The 19586-nt window shown below is 45.9% G+C and overlaps 1 protein-coding gene across 3 annotated transcripts in view; it reads right to left on the bottom strand.

The window, feature by feature from the left end:
- The window catches only part of Snx29 (sorting nexin 29), a 416575-nt gene that overhangs the window by 236586 nt on the left and 160403 nt on the right, over positions 1 to 19586 (bottom strand). For all 3 annotated transcript variants that reach the window (XM_029544359.1, XM_021209353.2, XM_021209354.2), the window contains one exon: positions 9633 to 9715. In XM_029544359.1, coding sequence (XP_029400219.1) covers positions 9633 to 9715 — 83 coding nt within the window. The remainder of the gene's footprint in view (positions 1 to 9632; positions 9716 to 19586) is intronic.

Here is a 19586-nt window from a genome sequence, read left to right as displayed (position 1 = left end):
TGTATAGCTCTGGCTGTCCTGGAACTCACTCTGTAGACCAGGCTGGCCTCCAACTCAGAAATCCGCCTGCCTCTGCCTCCGAGTGCTGGGATTAAAGGCGTGTGCCACCACGCCCAGCTTTTTTTTTACGTTTTGTGTTAAAGTTTTAATTACTCTAGTTACATGTGTGCCGTTTACTGACTGCTGTGTACATAGTGGACAACAGTCCTTATTTAAAACATCTGGTCTATCTAGATGTTTGTAAGTGCCCAACATATGTTAAACGTAGAGGTAGTGGAGTATCACTTTGTAAATATCTTTTTGCAAACACTCATGAGTCTTTGGGGAGTGGGGTGATGAGCCCCTCTGAGCAGTACTGTCTTTACTTGCTCAGGGGTTTGGAGGAAGTGCTGGGAGGCAGTGGCAACGGCCATATAGTAGTGTGTGTATATGGGATCTTTTCAGATGCCAATTCTATATACTTGCATTTTGTTTTGCTGTGTGGACAAATATGTCTAAATTTTCAGCATCTAGACTCTAGATGTTAAAGAGGTTGCCAATGTATGACAAAGTAGTAAATTTAGCACATAGTGTACACTGTTAACATTCATAGAAAATTTTTTCTGTAAATGGCTCAGGGATAGGAACTTGTTTAGCTGTTTCTAAGCATTACACACGCCTATATTTGTCTACTGGTTTGAAGGGAGAAGAACGTGGGCCGAAGCCCAAATATTTAGAAAATACCTCAGATAATAACCATTGCTTTGCATACAGTTTTATTTACCAGTGCCATGTCAATAGCAGAAAAGTTCTTACATGAAACATCTAGTCTTTTAGATATCTGAAAGTGCTATACTTTTAAAGGTACAGGTAGTAGAATAATATTTTGTGTATATAGTGTTTTTAAACTGGAGAAATGCTATGTGTAGAAGTAGAATTGTTAGCCCACCTCTGAGAGCAGTGGACTGGCTGTGCTTGTTCAGTGGATCAAGGAAGGGGGAGGGAAGGAACTGCAAAAAGATTCCATTCTTGTGCTAGACATGTCTAGCTTACCCATTCCCCTGTGTGTTGTATGCATCTCATGTAACTTTGCTATGCTGTGTATACTGTACATACTGGACAAATGAGTCCTATGATATCTAGTCTCTAGGTATGAGAGAGAGAGAGAGAGAGAGAGAGAGAGAGAGAGAGAGAGAGAGAGAGAATGAGAATTCACAGCAGCTCCCTCAGCCCCTCAGGCAGGTGGTAGAGCCACTTCCCGGGGTTTTGTTCCCAGGACAGGAAGGTTTCCCTCAGCCAGATTCTATTTCATCTGGAAAATGGCTGCAATGCTCTCAGCGGGGTTCACTAGACAATTATCACCATAATCGCTCATCTTTCAGAAACCGATTGACAGATGTCTGCGAATTCACCTGACCCTCCTCAACTTGGAGTTTCAAAACATTCCCAACCAACCTAAAGTGAAAACTGCCTGCTATCTGAGGGGCCACCACTTGTTATAGCTTTCCTTGCTTGTTCCGAGTACACAGAACACAGAGTCCAGAAAGTCACCCATTACCTTCAGCCCCCAAATGAACACCCGAAGCTCTGAAACTACTTCCAGCAAGAACATGGAGCCATTAAAGGCAGACAGTGCTGAGCCTGAGCACACATGCCCCGCCTTACCGTCTCCAAGAATCATTTGTCCAGGCTCCCTCCTCAGGCCGTGGGCATCTCTTTACCAGGGAAAGAGAAGGGTTCTCAGGTAAGGGAGGGAAAAAAGGCATGCCTACTCTGCACTCTCCACCACCCACAGCAAGCATGTCTAGCCACAGCACCCCTGCTAAGAAGTGGGTGAGCTAAAGGGTCAAAAGTCAGCTCTAAGAGGTCACCTAGACTGTTCCTTGTCTGTAGAGACAGCACATGACTAGTTCTGGCTATCCAGAAAGATGTCCTCTCCCAAACATGTATTATTTTTCTCAGAATAAAATGAAATGGTAATATGGACCAGTGAAATAGCTGCCTGAAGACAGAGCCTGTGCACCCAGACCAGCACTTCAGTGAACTCAGCACAGGACACCCAGGCTGGGGACCCATGCATCTCACGTCAAAAAGCCACCTGGAAGATGAAACCTGGAGGAAAGGAAGGCATGTTAGCCCGAGTAGGTGTGAGCAGGAATTTTGTTTGTTTGTTTTGTTTTTCAAGACAGGATTTCTCTGTATAGTCCTGGCTGGCCTAGAACTCAAGCTGGCCTCAAACTCAGAGATCCACCTGCCTCTGCCTCCTGAGTGCTGGGATTAAAGCATGTGCCACCACTACCTGGCTTCAAGCAGGAATCTTGACTTCTACTTTCTGGATAGGGGACAATAATGATTAGTTTCATGTCCCACCTAGTGTCTGACCATATGACTAAACTTGGTAGGTATGCAGATATTTGATCAAATGCTAACCCAAGCACCAACCGTGAATCTGTCCATCTGTATCATATGGCTAGGTTTCATCCAGGTCATAGCCTTAAGATGGAAGAGAAGAGAAGATCTATGGAAAAGGTGTATCCACGAAATTCAGAGTCAAGATGTGACATCAACTCTTCCCAGATCTCTAGCCTGCAGGATGCCTTGTAGATGGGTGACTACAGTCACACAAGCTAGTTTCCCAACATAACCTCCTGCACATGCACATAGCCAGTCTGTATCCTTGCAGAACCCTGACTGTGTGTGTAGCCTGGCACACATCCACCTGTGGGGTTTTGGTTTCTATGTGTGCATAGAATGATAGGAGCACCAACTTTCTACAGTGTCAGAGGAGTGGCCAGGCCACAAGGCAGACCCTGGCTGAGGATTTATCTATCGATAATGTGGCCTAAGGCCTCCTCTCAGGCCAAAACCATTTCACCGCCCTAGAGATTGCCAGGTTTGCTGGTCTAGCTGCCTCTGGACCTGGAGGGATTCCCGATCTGCCTTACACTTCTCCAGGGCTGGGATTTCAAGTATGCGCCACCACAGCCAGCTTGGTAAGTTAGGTTCTGGGGACCCAGCTCAGAGTTTACAGGGCACTTTCCTCACTGAGCATTTCTCCCCACTCTCACAAGCATGGAGAGTTCAACTTCTGCTCTCTAGTTATACATGCAACTATCTGGTCCTGCTCCCTGGAGAATAGGAAAGAATCCAAGTTCATGATCAGAGGTGGTCTAATGTCCAGAGAAATCACAATGGGTGATTAGCGGGTACAGTGGCCCTCCTGTCAAAGCTGTAACCCTGCAGGAAAATCACAAAGGGGACCTCCAGAGTAAGAGCCAACACAAAGGGAGACACAAGCTGGCACGGGCGCCCAGCCTGGCTAGGAAATGCAGGTCAGTGGAGAACAGCCCACCCCCACTCACCACCTCAAGAGGAACCAAAAGCCTTTCAAACAGGAGAGGACTTGTACCTGTAAATTTAAAGGTTACTGACACTGTATTTTACAGTTCATTTTGTGTTATGTATATTTTAATCCTGAAGGCATTTTCCACAGCAAGATTATAAAGATAAAGACGAAGGTTGTAGTCAGCCCTCGGGACTGCTGTCAAGTGCAAGGGCACTTAGGGCTAAAAAGATTTTCAGTCTCTTCCCTCTGATGAGCTCACATTTGCATTAGTTAGTTTTGCCACTTTGCTTGCAACTAAACTTGCTTATGCTATTAAAATATATTCTCAGTTTCCTCCTAGAACTCAGGGAACAGACACTAGTATGTCCCTCACTTACACCAGAAGTCAAGGGACATCATGAATTAGATGGGTAAAGTACCCCCTCCCCCAGGCTCTCACTGAGGGGACTCTAACTCCTGCGGGCACCAGGGTCCAGACTGTACAGGTCTGGATCTCCATCCAGTGAAGAAGTGGAGACTCCAGGGCTTGGGAGACAGTCCTAATGAGTTCGAAGGAAGATCTGAGCTTGGGAAGAAAGCTGCCGTGCGACTTTGGGAAGCACTGCCCTTTACAGCTTTTGTTTCGGGGGGTTGTTTGTTTTTTTTGTTTGTTTGTTTCTAAACAAACAGATTTACACACAGTTATACAGTGCCATGTGACTATTCATTCTGTACCTACACAGTGTACTTTGTAATGGCCAAATCTGGAAGAAGGGCTAGGGGCAGGGAACAGGGTCTTACTATACAGCTCAGGATAGCTTTGAACTAACCTTTTGTCCCAGCTTTGAGTTTTAGGGTTACAGCCTAGGCTACGGTCCAAGCCCGTTTCAGGTGCTGGCAAGTGGCTGATTTCTTTTGACAACTGCGATGAAAAGGAGAGACTCATGGGACTCCATAAGCTACAACAGGGCAAATGGTATTGCCCAGTAATGAGGTCATCCCTGTAAACCCTGCAGTGTGAGAGGACACCCAGGTACACAGTGTGTCTTAACACACAGTAGAACATGAAAAGGTGCTGCTGCTACTTGGCAATGGATTATGCTGGTCGCTGTACTGAAGTTCAGCAAAGGTGATCACACTGCATACTCAAAAGGCTCACAAGCAGCCTTGCTTCAGAGCACTCAGGCTGTATCTTGAGAAAAGGAACTTCAGCTGTTTAATCTGAACACAATGGACTCTGTTTGTGCATTTGAAGAGAAGTGCTCACAAAAACCCTGATTCAGAAGTGCATCTCATAGTGCTGTTTTTTACAGTGAAAGCAGGCCAAGGGGTTGGGGAAATGGTGCAGTTGGTAAAGGGTGTGCCATGCACACCTAAGGACCTGAGTTCAGTCCCCAGCATCTGTGTGAAAAAGCTGGTGCCATGACATGCTTGCAATCCCAGTGCTCAAGAGGAAGAGACAAATGGATCCCTGGAGCCCACACACCATCCAGGCTGGCCAATTAGTGTGTCCCAGTTCAGGGAGATTCCATGCCTCTAATAATAAAGTGGACAGCTCCTGAGGAACACCACAGAGTTGGCCTCTGACCCCCATATGCGTATTCTGTAGGCCCATAAACAGAGGTGGGTACAAGCTGGGAAGAAAGGAGTTATCAGGAAGTGACATGGGTAAGCGAGGGGAGTGAAGGGGTTAAGAGAAGAGAGTGAGGGGGTTAAGAGAGGGGGTAAGGATGAATATGATCTCAACACATTGCACTGAAGGGTCCTAGGGGCTTTCATCAGCCTTACACCCACCCACCTTGGGTCAAGGCTAGGCCAAGTTCCATTCTCCAGCCACAGGAACATTCTTGAGTAAAAAATTCTCAGAATGTACTGATGGTCACCTGACCCGCTGGAAAGTCCCAGGTAGAGTTTAAATGCATGTCATGCTTACTAACATAAATTTAAATTTCAATACATTTAAAGTTCAATATGCTTATCCAATAATTTTGAACTGTTACCTTGCTGATCTGGCCCCTAAAAAGTATAAATACTGCTTGTAATAGCCATTCTGGAGTTGCCTTCTGGTCACTTGCCTCAAGGGACTGATTGAGGGTATACACACACACACACACACACACACACACACACACACACACACACACACGTGTCTGAAAATAAATCTCTTGCTTTTGCATCAGTCTGTGTCTCAGTGTCTCCCTCCGGGAGTCTCGAAGTAAGTACCACTGACAGAGGGTCGGGGTCTGACATTTGGTTACTCGTCCAGGATTTGGAGGAGACCCCCAACTGACCACTAAGTGGCTGATCAGAGGGAAAAAGAGAGCTCGGCAACAGCAACAGGCACCTAAACAAGTGTCCCTCTGTCTTCTGCTTTCACTTTTGGCTCTTGAGCACGGTTGGCTGGAAAGCCTCTGGTCTGCTGTGGTCAATTGTGGCAGACAGCTGTGCGTTAAAGCTGTGATGGTGGGGAGTCTGGTGGATGCTTCAGGCCCCACCCCCACCCCCGGAAGGAGTCAGGAGGATTCTGCTCCTTTTTGGAAATGGCAAAACACAGAATCAGCAGGAGCCAACAGAGTTTGACTATAACCTGGTTTCTGTGCCTGTGGCAGGGGTAAACAGTCCTGTGTGTGTTGATTGTCTTTCTCTGTGCTCTTGGACTTGGACTGACATTATTTTTGTTATTTTGGACACAGAATACACTGAATCTACCCCATTAAAACATCCTAGTTACCCACTGGAGGGAAGTTAGGGAAAGAGGAGAAAACTTGTCAGTAGTAGTAAGGAAGGGCAAGTTAGTAACTCTCTGCTTCTCCGTGTGCCCCACCTTTGGAGTAGGGTGGACAACTGTAGGGACCTTCAACTTGCAAGTGGGACTCACCTCACAGGTTCTGACCATCAGGAAAAAGGAAACATAGGAGGAGGGATCCGGACATGAGAAGAAGTCGATCCTCTAAGACCCTTCAACAGTGGACCTGTTGCTCCAAGACCCTCCTCCTCATATCCCCCATGACCCCACTAGCACCAACACTGGCTCCAGGATCCTCAGCCCTTACAGGACCAGGGTAGTTGTACCCCTCTTTACCAAAGGGAGGAGTGGGAGGAGACCCCCAACTCCCTGGTCCCATCATGGGGACCCGAAGTCTGAGAGCCACCTCCCCTGATACCATAATAGCTCTTCTGCTGAGGGCATATGAGCCTCTAGATAAGGGCAATCAGGCTTTGCAATACTGGCTCTTTTCTTCAGCCCACTTGTACAGCTGGAAAGCCCAATACCCCTGCTTTCAGATAACCCCAAGGGGCTGATTAACCTCTTTGAGACTGTTTTATTTAATCATCAGCCCACCTGGGACAGTATCCAACAACTCATGAGGCTGCTCTTTATAACTGAAGAGTAAGAGGGGATAATGCAGGACGCCAGAAAGAATGAACCGCAGACATTGGGGGCACCATCAACTGACCAGGCTGTCATCAACAATGGGTTTCCCCTGACCCAACCTGACTGGGATTTTAATTCAGCCAAAGGTAAGGAGCACCTTAAGGTCTACCACCAGGCTCTGTTGACAGGTCTCAAGGCAGCCACTCAGCAGACCACAAATTTGACCTAGGTACGTGAGGTTATGCAAGGACCAGACAAGTCACCCAAGGCTTTCTAGAGTGGCTCACAGAGACATTCCATCAGTATACACCCTATGACCCCAGCAGCGAGGAGCACAAAGCTACTGTGACTATGGCTTTTATAGACCAGGCTAGTAGAGATATCAGGAAAAAGCTCCAGAGAATAGAGGGACTACAGGGTAAGGTGTTGATGGATTTAGTGCAGACTGCTGAGAAAGTCTACCATGACAGGGAGAAGGAGAAGGAGGAGAAGGAGCAAAGAAAGGGAAAGGAAGAAGATAAAAGGGAGATAAAAAAAAAAAAAGGTGACAGGTAAGGAATCTTAGCTACAGTGTTAGGGGAAGCAGAGGAAAAAGACTCCAACCAAAGAGAGACAGAACCCCCTTGAAAAGGACCAGCACACATAATGCAAGGAGGCCACTGAGCCTGAGAGAGCCCCAACAAATGGAAGCTCCAGGACTTGGGGAAAGCGCCCCAAAAGATCAAAGGTGTTAGCCCTGGGTGAAAACAGTGATTAGGGGAGATGGGGCTTGGACCCCTTCCCCAAGCCCAGGGTAACCTTGAAAGTGGAGGGGAAATCCACCCAATTCTTGGTGGATACTGGGCCCCAACACTCAGTCCTCCTCCAAGCTGATGGGCCAGTCTCCAGCAAAAAAAAAAATCTTGGGTCCAAGGAGCCACTGGCACCAAAATATATTCATGGACTACCCAAAGAACAGTGGACCTAGGGATGGCTGGCTATCCATTCATTTACAGTCATCCCAGACTGTCCCTACCCTCTGTTGGGGCAAGACTTACTCTCCAAGACAGGGGCCCAGATACACTTCCTGCCCGACGAGCTGCAACTAACTGGCCCAAAAGGAGAGCCCATGGGTGAAGGAAAGACTTCTCCTACTGACCCCTGCCAGAAGCCAAGGCTACCTGGTTTACAGATGAGAGTTCTCTCCATGGTGGATGGCACAAGTGTCACCTGGGCAGAACCTCTGACCCCTGGCACGTCAATGCAGAAAGCAAAGCTAACGGCCCTCACCAAAGCCTTGGAACTTGGGGCCGGCAAGAAAATTAGCATCTACATGCATAGCAGGTGTGCCTGTGCCACAGCCCACATCCACGGGGCTATATACCAAGAGAGAAGACTGCTCACATCAGAGTTAAAAGAAATTTAAAATGAAAGAGAGAGAGAAAGAGAGGGGGGAGGGAGGGAGGGGAGGGGAGGGGAGGGGAGGAAGGAAGGAAGGAAGGACGGACAAACAGGAAATCTTGGATCTCTTGGATACCCTGATGAAGCTGGCAATATGAGACCCTGACAGGACCTGAAGGATATGAGTTAGTTACACAAGAGCAATCCTGAGTATAGCTCCAGGATTGGGCTTATATAAGAAAAAGGGGAGGAATGAAGGGCCCTAAGGGCTTTCATCAGCCTTACACCCACCCACCTTGGGTCAAGGCTAGGCCAAGTTCCATTCTCCAGCCACAGGAACGTTCTTGAGTAAAAAATTCTCAGAATGTACTGATGGTCACCTGATCCGCTGCAAAGTCCCAGGTAGAGTTCAAAAGCATGTCATGCTTGCTAGTCAATGTTCAATATGCTTAGCCAATAATTTTGAATTGTAACCTTGCTGATGTAACCTGTGCTCCTAAAAAGTATAAAAACTGCTTGTAGGGCTGGAGAGGTGGCTCAGTGGTTAAGAGCACTGACTGCTCTTCCGAAGGTTCTGAGTTCAAATCCCAGCAACCACATGGTGGCTCACAACCATCCATAATGAGATCTGACACCTTCTTCTGGTGCATCTGAAGACAGCTACAGTGTACTTAGATATTATAATAATAAATAAATCTTTTTTTAAAAACTGCTTGTAATAGTCATTCTGGGGTCACCTTCTGGTCACTTGCCTCGAGGGACTGATTGAGGGTTGACCCTGACACGCTTGAAAATAAACCTCTTGCTTTTGCACCAATCTGTGTCTTGGTGTCTCACTCAGGGGTTCTCAAAGTAAGTACCACCGACCAAAGGTCAGGGGTCTTACAGCACACATGCATAAAATTGTCAAAATTAAAGTAATAAATAATAATAACAGCGAAACATTACCCAGTACCAAACCTGTGCTAATCCATATATGTTCCAGCTGATAACTATCCCATTTTACACATGAGAAAACTGATATACGGAGAGATTAAGAAACTACAAGAGAGCTGAGATGACGTCCCAGCAAGTCTGAGTCCAAGGAGGCCTGAGTTCTCACCTGTGTGAATTCTGTTGCTTACACCCCTGGCCTCATGTCAATCAACCATCCCACAAGGCTCACAATATCTAGAGTTAAAGTCCATAAGTGCCCACATCATACAACTGTTACTTAGCCATGAAGCTTAGTTTTCATTTAGCAAGAATATACAGCAAAATTTTCTGTCTGATTCTGGAATGCCACGAGTACCAGTTTTCTTTTGTTGTTTTTGTTTGTTTGTTTGTTTTTGTTTTTATTTTTTGAGACAGGGTTTCTCTGTGTAGCCCTGGCTGTCCTGGAACTCACTCTGTAGACCAGGCTGGCCTCTAACTCAGAAATCCGCCTGCCTCTGCCTCCCAAGTGCTGGGATTAAAGGCCTGCGCCAGCACAGCCTGGCTAGCACCAGTTTTCTATTAAGTCAGATAGAGTATGTACACTCAGCCTGCCCAGGAAATAGCCGCCCCTCCCCCATGGGCTCATCTCCACCTCACCTTCAGCTGTTTGACCTTCTCTTTTCAGCATCTGGACAGCTCCTACATATTTCTTCAGCTGGACTTTGAGCACCTCGTTTTCTCTGCAGGTATAAGAATGTTTAAAAAAAAACAAATTTAAAAACTAAAAATTTCCACCCTAAGCAAGGGAGGGAATCTATGTAAAAAAATAAAGCACACAATTTGTATCTTATAGATGTTAATGTGCTATCCTGTTTTACAGCTCAACACTGAAAACGACATACTTCCAAATGCATCCTGGAAGTTTCTGGAACTTTGGTTTTGGAATGTTGGAAAATGCTAACTGGTTCCTGTGCCTACAGACTTGGAGTGTAAGCATGTTATGGGAATCCACCTGCCTGTGCCTCTTGAGGGTCAGGCCCTTGGTTGTATTGACACAGTTCAGCTGGGGTGGCTCATACCAGACCAGCTCCTGTGCATTCCGTGGCTTGCCTCATGCTATGTACTTATACAGTCATCCCAGAAACTAGCACAGCTACTACTTTGTAGATGTGGAAAGTGGGACACCAGGAAGAACCAGTGACCAAATCCATCTCCAACCCCACAAGGGAAAATGGACCTGGGATACAGCCACAACCCACCTCCCAAATCATTTCCTAGGTACACTGGCTCATCATGTGACATGAGGTTCCAGGAGAGGAAATGGACATTTCATTACGATCCATCACATTGCTTTGACCTTGAGTGTGACAGCTCACCAAATCACTCACACACTCACACACACACACACACACACACACACACACACACGTGCATTCATCCATCCATTCTACCCACCACCAGCTTTGCCCCATAGCTCACTGAATCACACACGTGCACATTCATCTGTTTATCATTCGTGAAAAATTCACAATGAATCTGTCATAATTTCTCAGCTGAATAAGAGAGGAGTTAGACAGATAACGTCTCTGAACAAGATCACATGGCCAGGATCACCAGGAAACCCTAAGTCTCTCTGTCCCCAAGACAGACTTTCCTGTGTCTCTCTGAAGAGTGAGATTTAGTCTCTCATCAGCTGTAGTACAGAGGCTTCTTGTCCACATTCTATTTCTGTCTCTCACTTCCCACCCTAGGTCTTCAGTGTTTCATTAAACACACTGCTTCACAATAAAAAGGGCTCAGGCTAAGATTTCTTCTATGATTAAGCAAATAAAAAGACTCATTTCAAAATATTCCAACAATTAGAACATATTTAAGAAAAGGAAATTAGCTGAGAAGCCAACATGTAGAAATGGAGCCATGAGTGCTATGCTTCTCTCCAGGCTGTCATACACAGGCATGTGCAGGAAGAACACTGTCATACACAGGCATGTGGGTGAGGGCATCTTAGGGAAGAATGCCTGTTACATTTCTCTAACATTTTGGCCTGGAAGTAAAATCACATTTCTTGTCATCTGCTTCTCCTCTACCTCCCCCAGGAATCAACAGCAAAGCTGGTGCACGCTGCTGTGCCCTACAGCATGCATGGCTGACCACACACACTGGTGCAGAGTCCAGTGTACAGTGTAGGACCATACTGCACACTTTCCTCAACCAAGCAATTTTCTTCAGCTGTAGCACAGAAAACACTAAGTCAGTCTACTGACAGATGGAAATCGCATTCCTTAGTGCAGTGTCACATACCTACTTAGCTGTAAAGCCTGAGATTGCCTGTTTCTGTTTCCAGTGCCCTACACTACGATGCAGTCTATACAGACAGCACCTCCTTTGTACTGCTCTTTGCAGTCAGTCTGGGGAGACAGAACGTCAGGCTCAAATGTACAAAGCACCAGACACTCAAGAATCACTTGAGAACCTGGCACAAATCTCAAATGAGCCCTCCCAGTACACTGTGACAGACTGCCAGGGATCTGTCCATGGTGATGGCATTTATTCCAGCTGAAGGAGTGATAGCAATAGTCTGAAACCAAACAACAAGCTCTGAGGAGGCGGGTAAGGAGAACTAGTTCTGATGTATATAACAACTGCCCTGTATGCTCAGTACAACTCTCTAACCACAGCCTCATCACACAACTCACTCTCACCCATTGCTGCGTGACATCATATAGTTTCTTCAGACTAAGGGAAGAAAGCAAGCTGACACTTGCTCTCCAAAGACCACCTTCACAGGGCACATACAGTTCCAATGTTGGGCCTCTGGCTCTCATCCCACCTGCTTCCCACACAGGCCAACCGTCAGACTCCCAACTCACCCCATCTCTGACCAGCACTAAAGTGTTTCAGGTGGCTGCAGAATCACTTGTTTAACAATATGTTAAGATTCCATCTAAAAATCACACCTAATGTAATATACAGAATTTTAATAGAAATCCTTTCCATCAAATGATGAGACACCATGTGAACATATCTGCTCACTGGATAGAAATCTTTGGCAGATGCCAGTTTAATCCAGCCAGCTTTGCGCTGGTGGGAAATGAACACTTTCACCTCTGGGATATGAGAGGTCTCAAGTGAGAACACGCTCATACTTTCTTGGAAATGACAAAGGCCTAGTGTGGGGGCACTGGCTACCAACCTCTAGGAATGATCAGATGAAGTTATTGTTTTACATTTTTATTTTGAAATAGTTAAAGATTATCAGGAAGTTAGAAGATAACTGCAAGAGGCCCTGCACAGCCCTGGCTCAGTTTTCCCTGGTGGTCACACCTTATATAACCACAGGAGGTGTGCCAATGCAACCACATACCTACTGTGAATACAGTGTATGACTGGACCACCTTTACTATTATAACTGAGGCGAGTTCTGAGCCTTAGCCTCCTGAGCCATGAAATGATTTTCATCACTACCTCAAAGCTATAATTTCACTACTGTTATAAATAGTAATGTATCTAGGCTTCCCAATGGGCTTCGGCAACTTCTGTAAAAGGGTCATTCAACACCACAGAGAGCTGTGATCTTCAGGTTAAGAACCACCACTAGCCTAGTGGATGGTCTCCTCATTGGCAGAGCGCCCTTGGAGGAGACAGTGGGACCTTCCAGACCCTTCCTATTCCTCTTTTTCTCCTGGTCATAGGGGACCAACTTTTGTACTTCCCATAAGAGAGTGCTTCCTCAGTACAGGTTCAAAAACAGAGACCAACAATCCACGACTAGAACCTAACAGGAATGTGGGCTCAAACGAACCTTTTCTCCTCCTTAGCTGATTGTTTCAGGTTCTGTTATACTAACAGAAAGCTGACAAACAGACCTTCCCCATCTTTCCTTTCCTTTTTTTCCTTCCTTTCTTTCCTTTCTTTCTTCCTTTCTTTTTCTTTAAACTTCAAACATCAAAGATATTTCCCATAGTTTGAACAACTGATTTACAAAATAAAAAAAATGACTTTTAAAGTTTTTATAACACTTAATTATTTATCTGTGTTTATGGATATGTGTAGACACACATGAGCCACAACACTTGTGGGTCATGGGGATAGAACTCAAGTTACCAGACTTGCTAGCTACTTCCTGAGTTGTCAGCCATAAGGAAGGCCTTAACTTGTGGACCGAGACGTCATTTGGAATGTACCATTCTGCTCAGTACATTAGTCCTTCCTCAGATTACATCAGTGGTTGACACTTGGCCATCAGTGCAGCTGAAGTTCATTATGTAGGCTGTCCTGGGCTTCAAACCTCCTCAGCTCCTATTCTCACCAGCTCTTGGTCCTTCAGTAATGACAGTGACAACTGTCCCCCAATTTTCACACAATGCTCACTGGCTGTCAAATGGTATTTTAAGTGGTACATAATTGTCCCACTCTATTAACAACTGTAGCATATGCTTCCTGGGGATCAACTGGACTTCTCCATCCCCTCTAGTGCTGAGTGCTACTGCTATGTGTAACCTCTAGGATCAGTTACAAGAAAACAACCATAGTCTCTATTTCTCTGGAAGGCTCCCATCTCTGATTCCCAGCTAGCCTGTGGGAAGCCACATAGTAGGAGAAGAAGCCACCCTGTAACCCTAGCAAGTCTTAAATGACTAGAACTCCACCCCATACTCTGCCTAACCTCATGAGATCCCGGATGGACTGAAGGGATCTGCTAAGCCAAGTCCAGGCCTCTGACCCTCTGAAACTATGAGGGATTGGGGATGGCAGTATGGAGATTGAACCCAGCCAGGGTCTCAGATGCCAGGCAAGCACGTTACCACTAAGCTACAGTCACCCTAATTGATGAAATTTAAACAGATCCATAGAACTTTATGTATATTAGTACACTCAATCCTCGTGGTAACCTTATGAAGTATTTTTACTCCTGATGCTGAGCATAGAAACAGAGCATAGGAAACAGAGGTAAGAATTTTAGAAGTCAGCCAGGCAATGGTGGCACACACCTTAATCCCAGCATTTAGGAGGCAGAGGCAGGCAGATTTCTGAGTTCGAGGCCAGCCTGGTCTACAGAGTGAGTTCCAGGACAGCCAGGGTTATACAGAGAAACCCTGTCTTGGAAAAAAAAAAAAAAAGTATTTTAGAAGTCAAACAATTTGCCCATTGTTTGTATGACCCTCCAGTCCCCTGTCCAAGTGATATGAAAACCCAGTAACTTCACATCTAGCTAACTGCACAGACAGATGCCCTCTCTGTGCCTCAGTTTACCTCTCTAAATAACAGAAAATCAAGGAGCCCTGAGGACTGGTACAGTATGTACAGTTCTTACAACTTCTTGGGACATCATGCCAGTGCCAGACAGTGTTCAGATAAGTGGGTTTACGGGTACAAGACAGAATGGGTCCCCATCCTTACTGAGGTGACATTTACAAAGGAGCTGTGGCCTTTCAGGTCAGCAAATACTATTTCAGACTACAATGTACCCTACAAAAATGAGAGCTGGGGGGGGGAGAGGGTGTGGTCTAGGAGGATACAGGGTGGTAGAATGTTTTAGAGAGGAGTCTACAAGGCTTTTGTGGAAGTTGACAAACCTGAAGGAGATAGAAGACACACAATTCCCAGAATCAAGATGGAGAACTGGGTGAACTAAGCCACCTGTGGGTCTATTAAAATGCAAAGTTGATTCAGAGCAGTGGAACAGAGCCTGGAAGTCTGCATTTCTAACAGTGTTCTAGGCAGGCTGCCAGACCCAGAGCTAGTCTAGAGGGGAGGGTTGGGAAAGAAGCCGGCAAGACTGCAGCCAGGAATAAGTCATGAAGGTCCCTGAGCCAGGGCAAGGAAGGGTGTGAGGGAGAACATGGGGCTATGTAGCTATGAACACAGTAGATGCCAGCTGAGCTCTAAAAGGCAACCACTGCAGTTATCCAGCCAAGAAATGATGGTGGCCAGGGCTGAGAGGACTGGGTAGCAGTCACAGAGGTGGACAGAAGTCCAAAGGTCTGTATCTACAGGATTCCAGACCATCCTGCCAGCCTGCTGCCAGCCCTGATCTGACTGCTGGCCACCTGCATTTTCCTTCAAAGCTCAGGGGAGATGTAAATCATGGAGTAGGTGGCAGCAAGTGCCTCTCCTGCAGCTTCCAGTGACTACAGTAATTAATGTGTGCAAGTCAAAGCAATTACGCCTGCTGAATGTCAGAGTAAACAACCAGAAACCTCAGACAGCACCATTCAAAGAATAATTACTCAAAACAAAACCAGCCTGTTAAGTGCATTTGTAATTCTAGCATCAAAACACCTCAATGAGACACACCTACAAAAATCTGCTCTCCTGGGCCAGACAAAAGCTTGGCTTAAGGGCACCTCAACTCTACTCACCAGTGGTACTAAGTAGACACCACATCCAGCCACACCGAACTACTAGAAGACAGCGGCTGAGAGGCCTGGCTACGCAAAGCCGTGAGGACTACCTCAAAGGAACCAGTGATGAACCAGCCTGCCTCCACTTTAGGCTTATAAAACACCTTACAATAAAGACAAACTAGGCTCCCTCCTGTTTATAATTAAACCTCTGTTTCTCAAGGACTAAACTATGCCCCACCTGTAACCTTAACTACAAATTGCTCTGTACTACCTGTTCCAGGAAACAACAGCTATGCCTTTGTTTAAAGGGTTATTATGATCACCTGTTGTTATGACCACTGCCTGGTATAACTACCTTGCAACCACCCTGCAATCATGTCTTTGTTTCAACTTGTAATGACCGTCTTGCAACCCTACCTTTGATTCAAAAGCTTGTTACAACTTGTTTTGACCACCTTGTTATGTTCTGCTCCTTAACCTCACTTATTTTGCCCAATAAAGTACCCATTTGGAAACCTTCTACCCCTGAGTTATGCAAGCCTTGTCTTCTTCAGACCCAATGTTGACCTCTGGCACCCTGCCTTAGCCCAGGTACATGAATAAAAACACTTGCTTTAATTAATTGCTTGTTTTAGTTAATTTGACCCGGTAATCTTTCTCCTCCCATCTTTGGATTTAACAGCAGGAACAAAAGACACCTAGTTTAATGGTGCTGAAAGTCAGTCCTAGCAGCTCAAGATCTCTGTAAACTACGCTCTCAAAGCTACCACCACATACTGCTAGTCTCCTCCAGACCTAGCCCCTTGTGAAGGCCTTTTAACCCCGGAACCTACCAAACTGCTGCAGTCACACCTTTGTATAGTTCTGTGACAACCCAGAGCCTATAATAAGCAAGGGCTGTTGTAGGAGAAGGGCTGGGGAGGCTTGGTCAATACTTACAGGCTTAAGGGACAAAGAGAGACTAAGCAGTTTTCCTAGGAAATGACAAGAGCTGGAGTTCAAACTGGCAGTATGACTCCAGACAAGGGAACCAGCCCTCCACTCTGCCTTTGTAACACGGTGAGCAATCCTAAGAGGGTCATGGATTCCCAGCCAGCTTCCATCTCAGATACAAGTTCAGTGTGGCAGCAGATAAAGGCAGAGGATGCTCTACTCATGCTAGTACCCCACTCCTCCATAAATGTGCTCTCCAGGCTGAACCCCCACATTCCCTGCCTTGTGGCTGCCAGGGATGCTCAGCCAAACATCTATCTAAGCCCCTCCACCACTGTCGAATCATTTAGATCATCACAGTCCCTCCCTGTGCCTTGCCTTCTGACACCTGTGCCATTATTATGGCTTACATGATTTTCTGTCTGCAACTCAACACCTTATCAAACACCCATGAGCCTCACGGGCATCATCTCAGGACATTCTCAGCACAGGTGATAACTGGCCAAGGACACCCAAGAACGGACCTGGGATTATTGAATCTCAGCAACTCAACTCCTCCAACTCCTGTGTGGGCTGTGATGGAGGTGGGGGCCTTCCCTTCCTGGACAGCTCCAAGGCCGGGAGAGGTGAATTACTTAAAGGAGAACAGATCAAATAATCAAATTTAGCTAAGTGGCAGTGGCAGCACAAGCTAGCACATGGGATTAGCTGTGAGTCTGAGGGCAGCCTGATCTAGAGTGAGCTCCAGTTCAGCCATGGCGACACAGAAAAACCTGTCTCAAAAAAAAATTTAGATTAAAAAAAAAAAAAAGTAACCAAATTTATCACACAGTTGGCACCAGGCTCTTGCTACTCAAGAAAGGTATTGTCAAAATTCAAGAGATTATTGTGAACTCATGAGACTGTCACAAAAGAACATAGTAATGCCCTCACTGGGCAAAGCTGGGACAATTTGACCATTGAAATAGTTTTGCAAAATAAACTGGTTGTCATCTTTAAAAATGTCAAGATCATAAGAGTGAAAGCTAAGGAGAGATGGCAGCTGCATGGGTCACTCTGGCGTCCATCATTCTGCAAGACAGGAGAGAGCTAAGACAGACGGAAAGTGCCACGCACTGCACTGCAGTGCTCAAGTGTGAGAAGTGCTGACTTCTGACCCTCAGCACTGTACTGCAGTGCCCAAGGAGAATGTGTCACTTGCAGGAGACACATGTTAGTTTATAAAGGGGTAGAAGCTAGAAGAAGAAAGCAGGTTCCAGGCCCCTCTTAGAATCACATTTACTGGAGTAGAACCTGGAGTCTGAACTTTAACAAACTGCCAGGGCACTTCTTAGCCACACTCTGGCATCCACTCACTGCCATGAGGCCTCTTGTCATATATACTATGCTGGTGACAGACACCCAGCAGGAGCAGTGTTCTTCTTCAACTGCTGCCCAGAACATGATAGATAGTGCCTGCTCAGACATAAGAAGTCTTGGGACATTTTCTTTTCTTTCCAGTTCCCTCAAGTAAGACTATATTCCAGAGCTTCCTGGATCCCCAGATTTCTCCACTGCTCTGGGACTTGACCTGTGCAGTATTGTCTCCTCTTGGGACTGGGGGAGGGGAGGGCCTAAGAAAGTGTGGTTGGATTTTAATGCCTTCTCTCCTTTTCCTCACCATCTCCCTATTCCTTCTATAAAACCCATCACACCTCATTAGCCACCTGATAAATTCTATTCAGAATGGCATGCTGGGTCCTACGTTCCAGATCCCAGCCAAGGAAATAGACCAAACAGCTCTAGTAACTCACAAAGGTAATTAATAGCAGATGACACACTTCAGAGTATCCTGAGCACTGAACCCTCTTCCCCAGATACATCCTACATATGTCCTCAGAAAGCACATGTCACCTTTCCTGAGGTCCCTGCATCTAGGGAATTAGCTTTATCCGATTAGCTGGGGGAAGCAGGAGCTTCATGCTGAACAGGGCTTTCTTAGGCTCCAGTTCTAGAAACTACTACAGCCATGTAGTAACCTACCTTTGCTAAAAACAGTAATTCTGCTAGCTAGAGATGTAAACTAGAGAAGAGATATATATGCAAATGACATTCCACCCAAAAATAGTTTCAAAGCCACAGCCTACAGAGGCCAGAGCCATAGTGCAGGAGAATACACCCTGTCCAGAGGGCCGTCCATTACAGCACAAGACTGCATGAACTCAGCCCTGCTCTGGTGGGTCTGCTGACAAGTTCACATTTCTCATGCAGTGCCAATTGCAAGGCCTTCAAACCTGGGTTTGCTGTCTTAACATGTGTGAATGCTCACTTCCTGTATGTTACACCCATACTGGAATCATGATACTGCACAGCGTTCACTTCCTACCACCACACTGCAGCCATGTTACAAAGTACCCATGTCTGAAGAGTGTTTAAGGAAAGAAACATCATGTTGCTTGCTTTTAACTTAACTATATATGCTACAAACTCTTAGGTGGGTAAATAAGACACACAGATAAATAGACAGATAAATGTGTCCCAATTACTATAAAATACTATTAGCAACTAGTGACCCAGGCAAAAAGTATGGGAGTTATTTTATTATCCTTATGATTATTTTATAAATCTTAAATTAGTTCATAATATAACGTTAAAAAATATCCCTTGGCTCAGAAGATGTCTTGGTTTATAAAAGCTTGCAACATAAGCATACAGACCTGAGTTCATTCTTCAGAACCCAAATAAAGAGCTAGGTGTGGCAGAGCAAGCACCTGAAATCCCAGAGATGGTGGGGTTGGGGGCAGAGACAGGAGGATCCCTGGAGTTTGCTGTCTAGCAAGTTCACCCAAATCAATGAGTTCCTTGTTCAGTGAGAGACCCTGCTTCAAAAAATAAGGTAGAGAATGAAGTGGAAACTTCTGCTTTGGAAAGTCAGTTTTGTCAAATGACGTTTTTGCTGGAGCACACAGGTGAAAGGACGTCTTGTTAAAGCAGTCACATGAAAGTTTTCCTGAAACAGACACAGGTGAAAGGATGCTTTGCTGGAACAGACATGTGAGTGATGGAAGACTATAAATACGACCCCACAGACAGTGGGAACTGGAGCACTGGTTTGTTTTGCTCCACTTCATTATTCTTCTCTAACGACAAGCATGTATTGGTTCACTTTACATAGCAGTTGTTAAGCTCAGCTTGTGGTAACACTGCTATTGAGAGGCTTCTCCATGCCTCAGCTGCCTGAGGCAGTCCTTCAGTACTGGACAGCAGCTGCTGGTTCATGAGTGGTGTTTGCCTGCTAAGAAGCCTGGCCTGGAGCTGCTGATTCATATTTGGGGTTTGCTATGGGACTGAA

The sequence above is a fragment of the Mus pahari genome, chromosome 12 (genome assembly GCF_900095145.1).
Source record: "Mus pahari chromosome 12, PAHARI_EIJ_v1.1, whole genome shotgun sequence".
Classification (NCBI taxonomy): domain Eukaryota; kingdom Metazoa; phylum Chordata; class Mammalia; order Rodentia; family Muridae; genus Mus; species Mus pahari.
The sequence above is the reverse complement of the archived record's forward strand: the minus strand, read 5'-3'. Positions and strand labels throughout refer to the sequence as shown.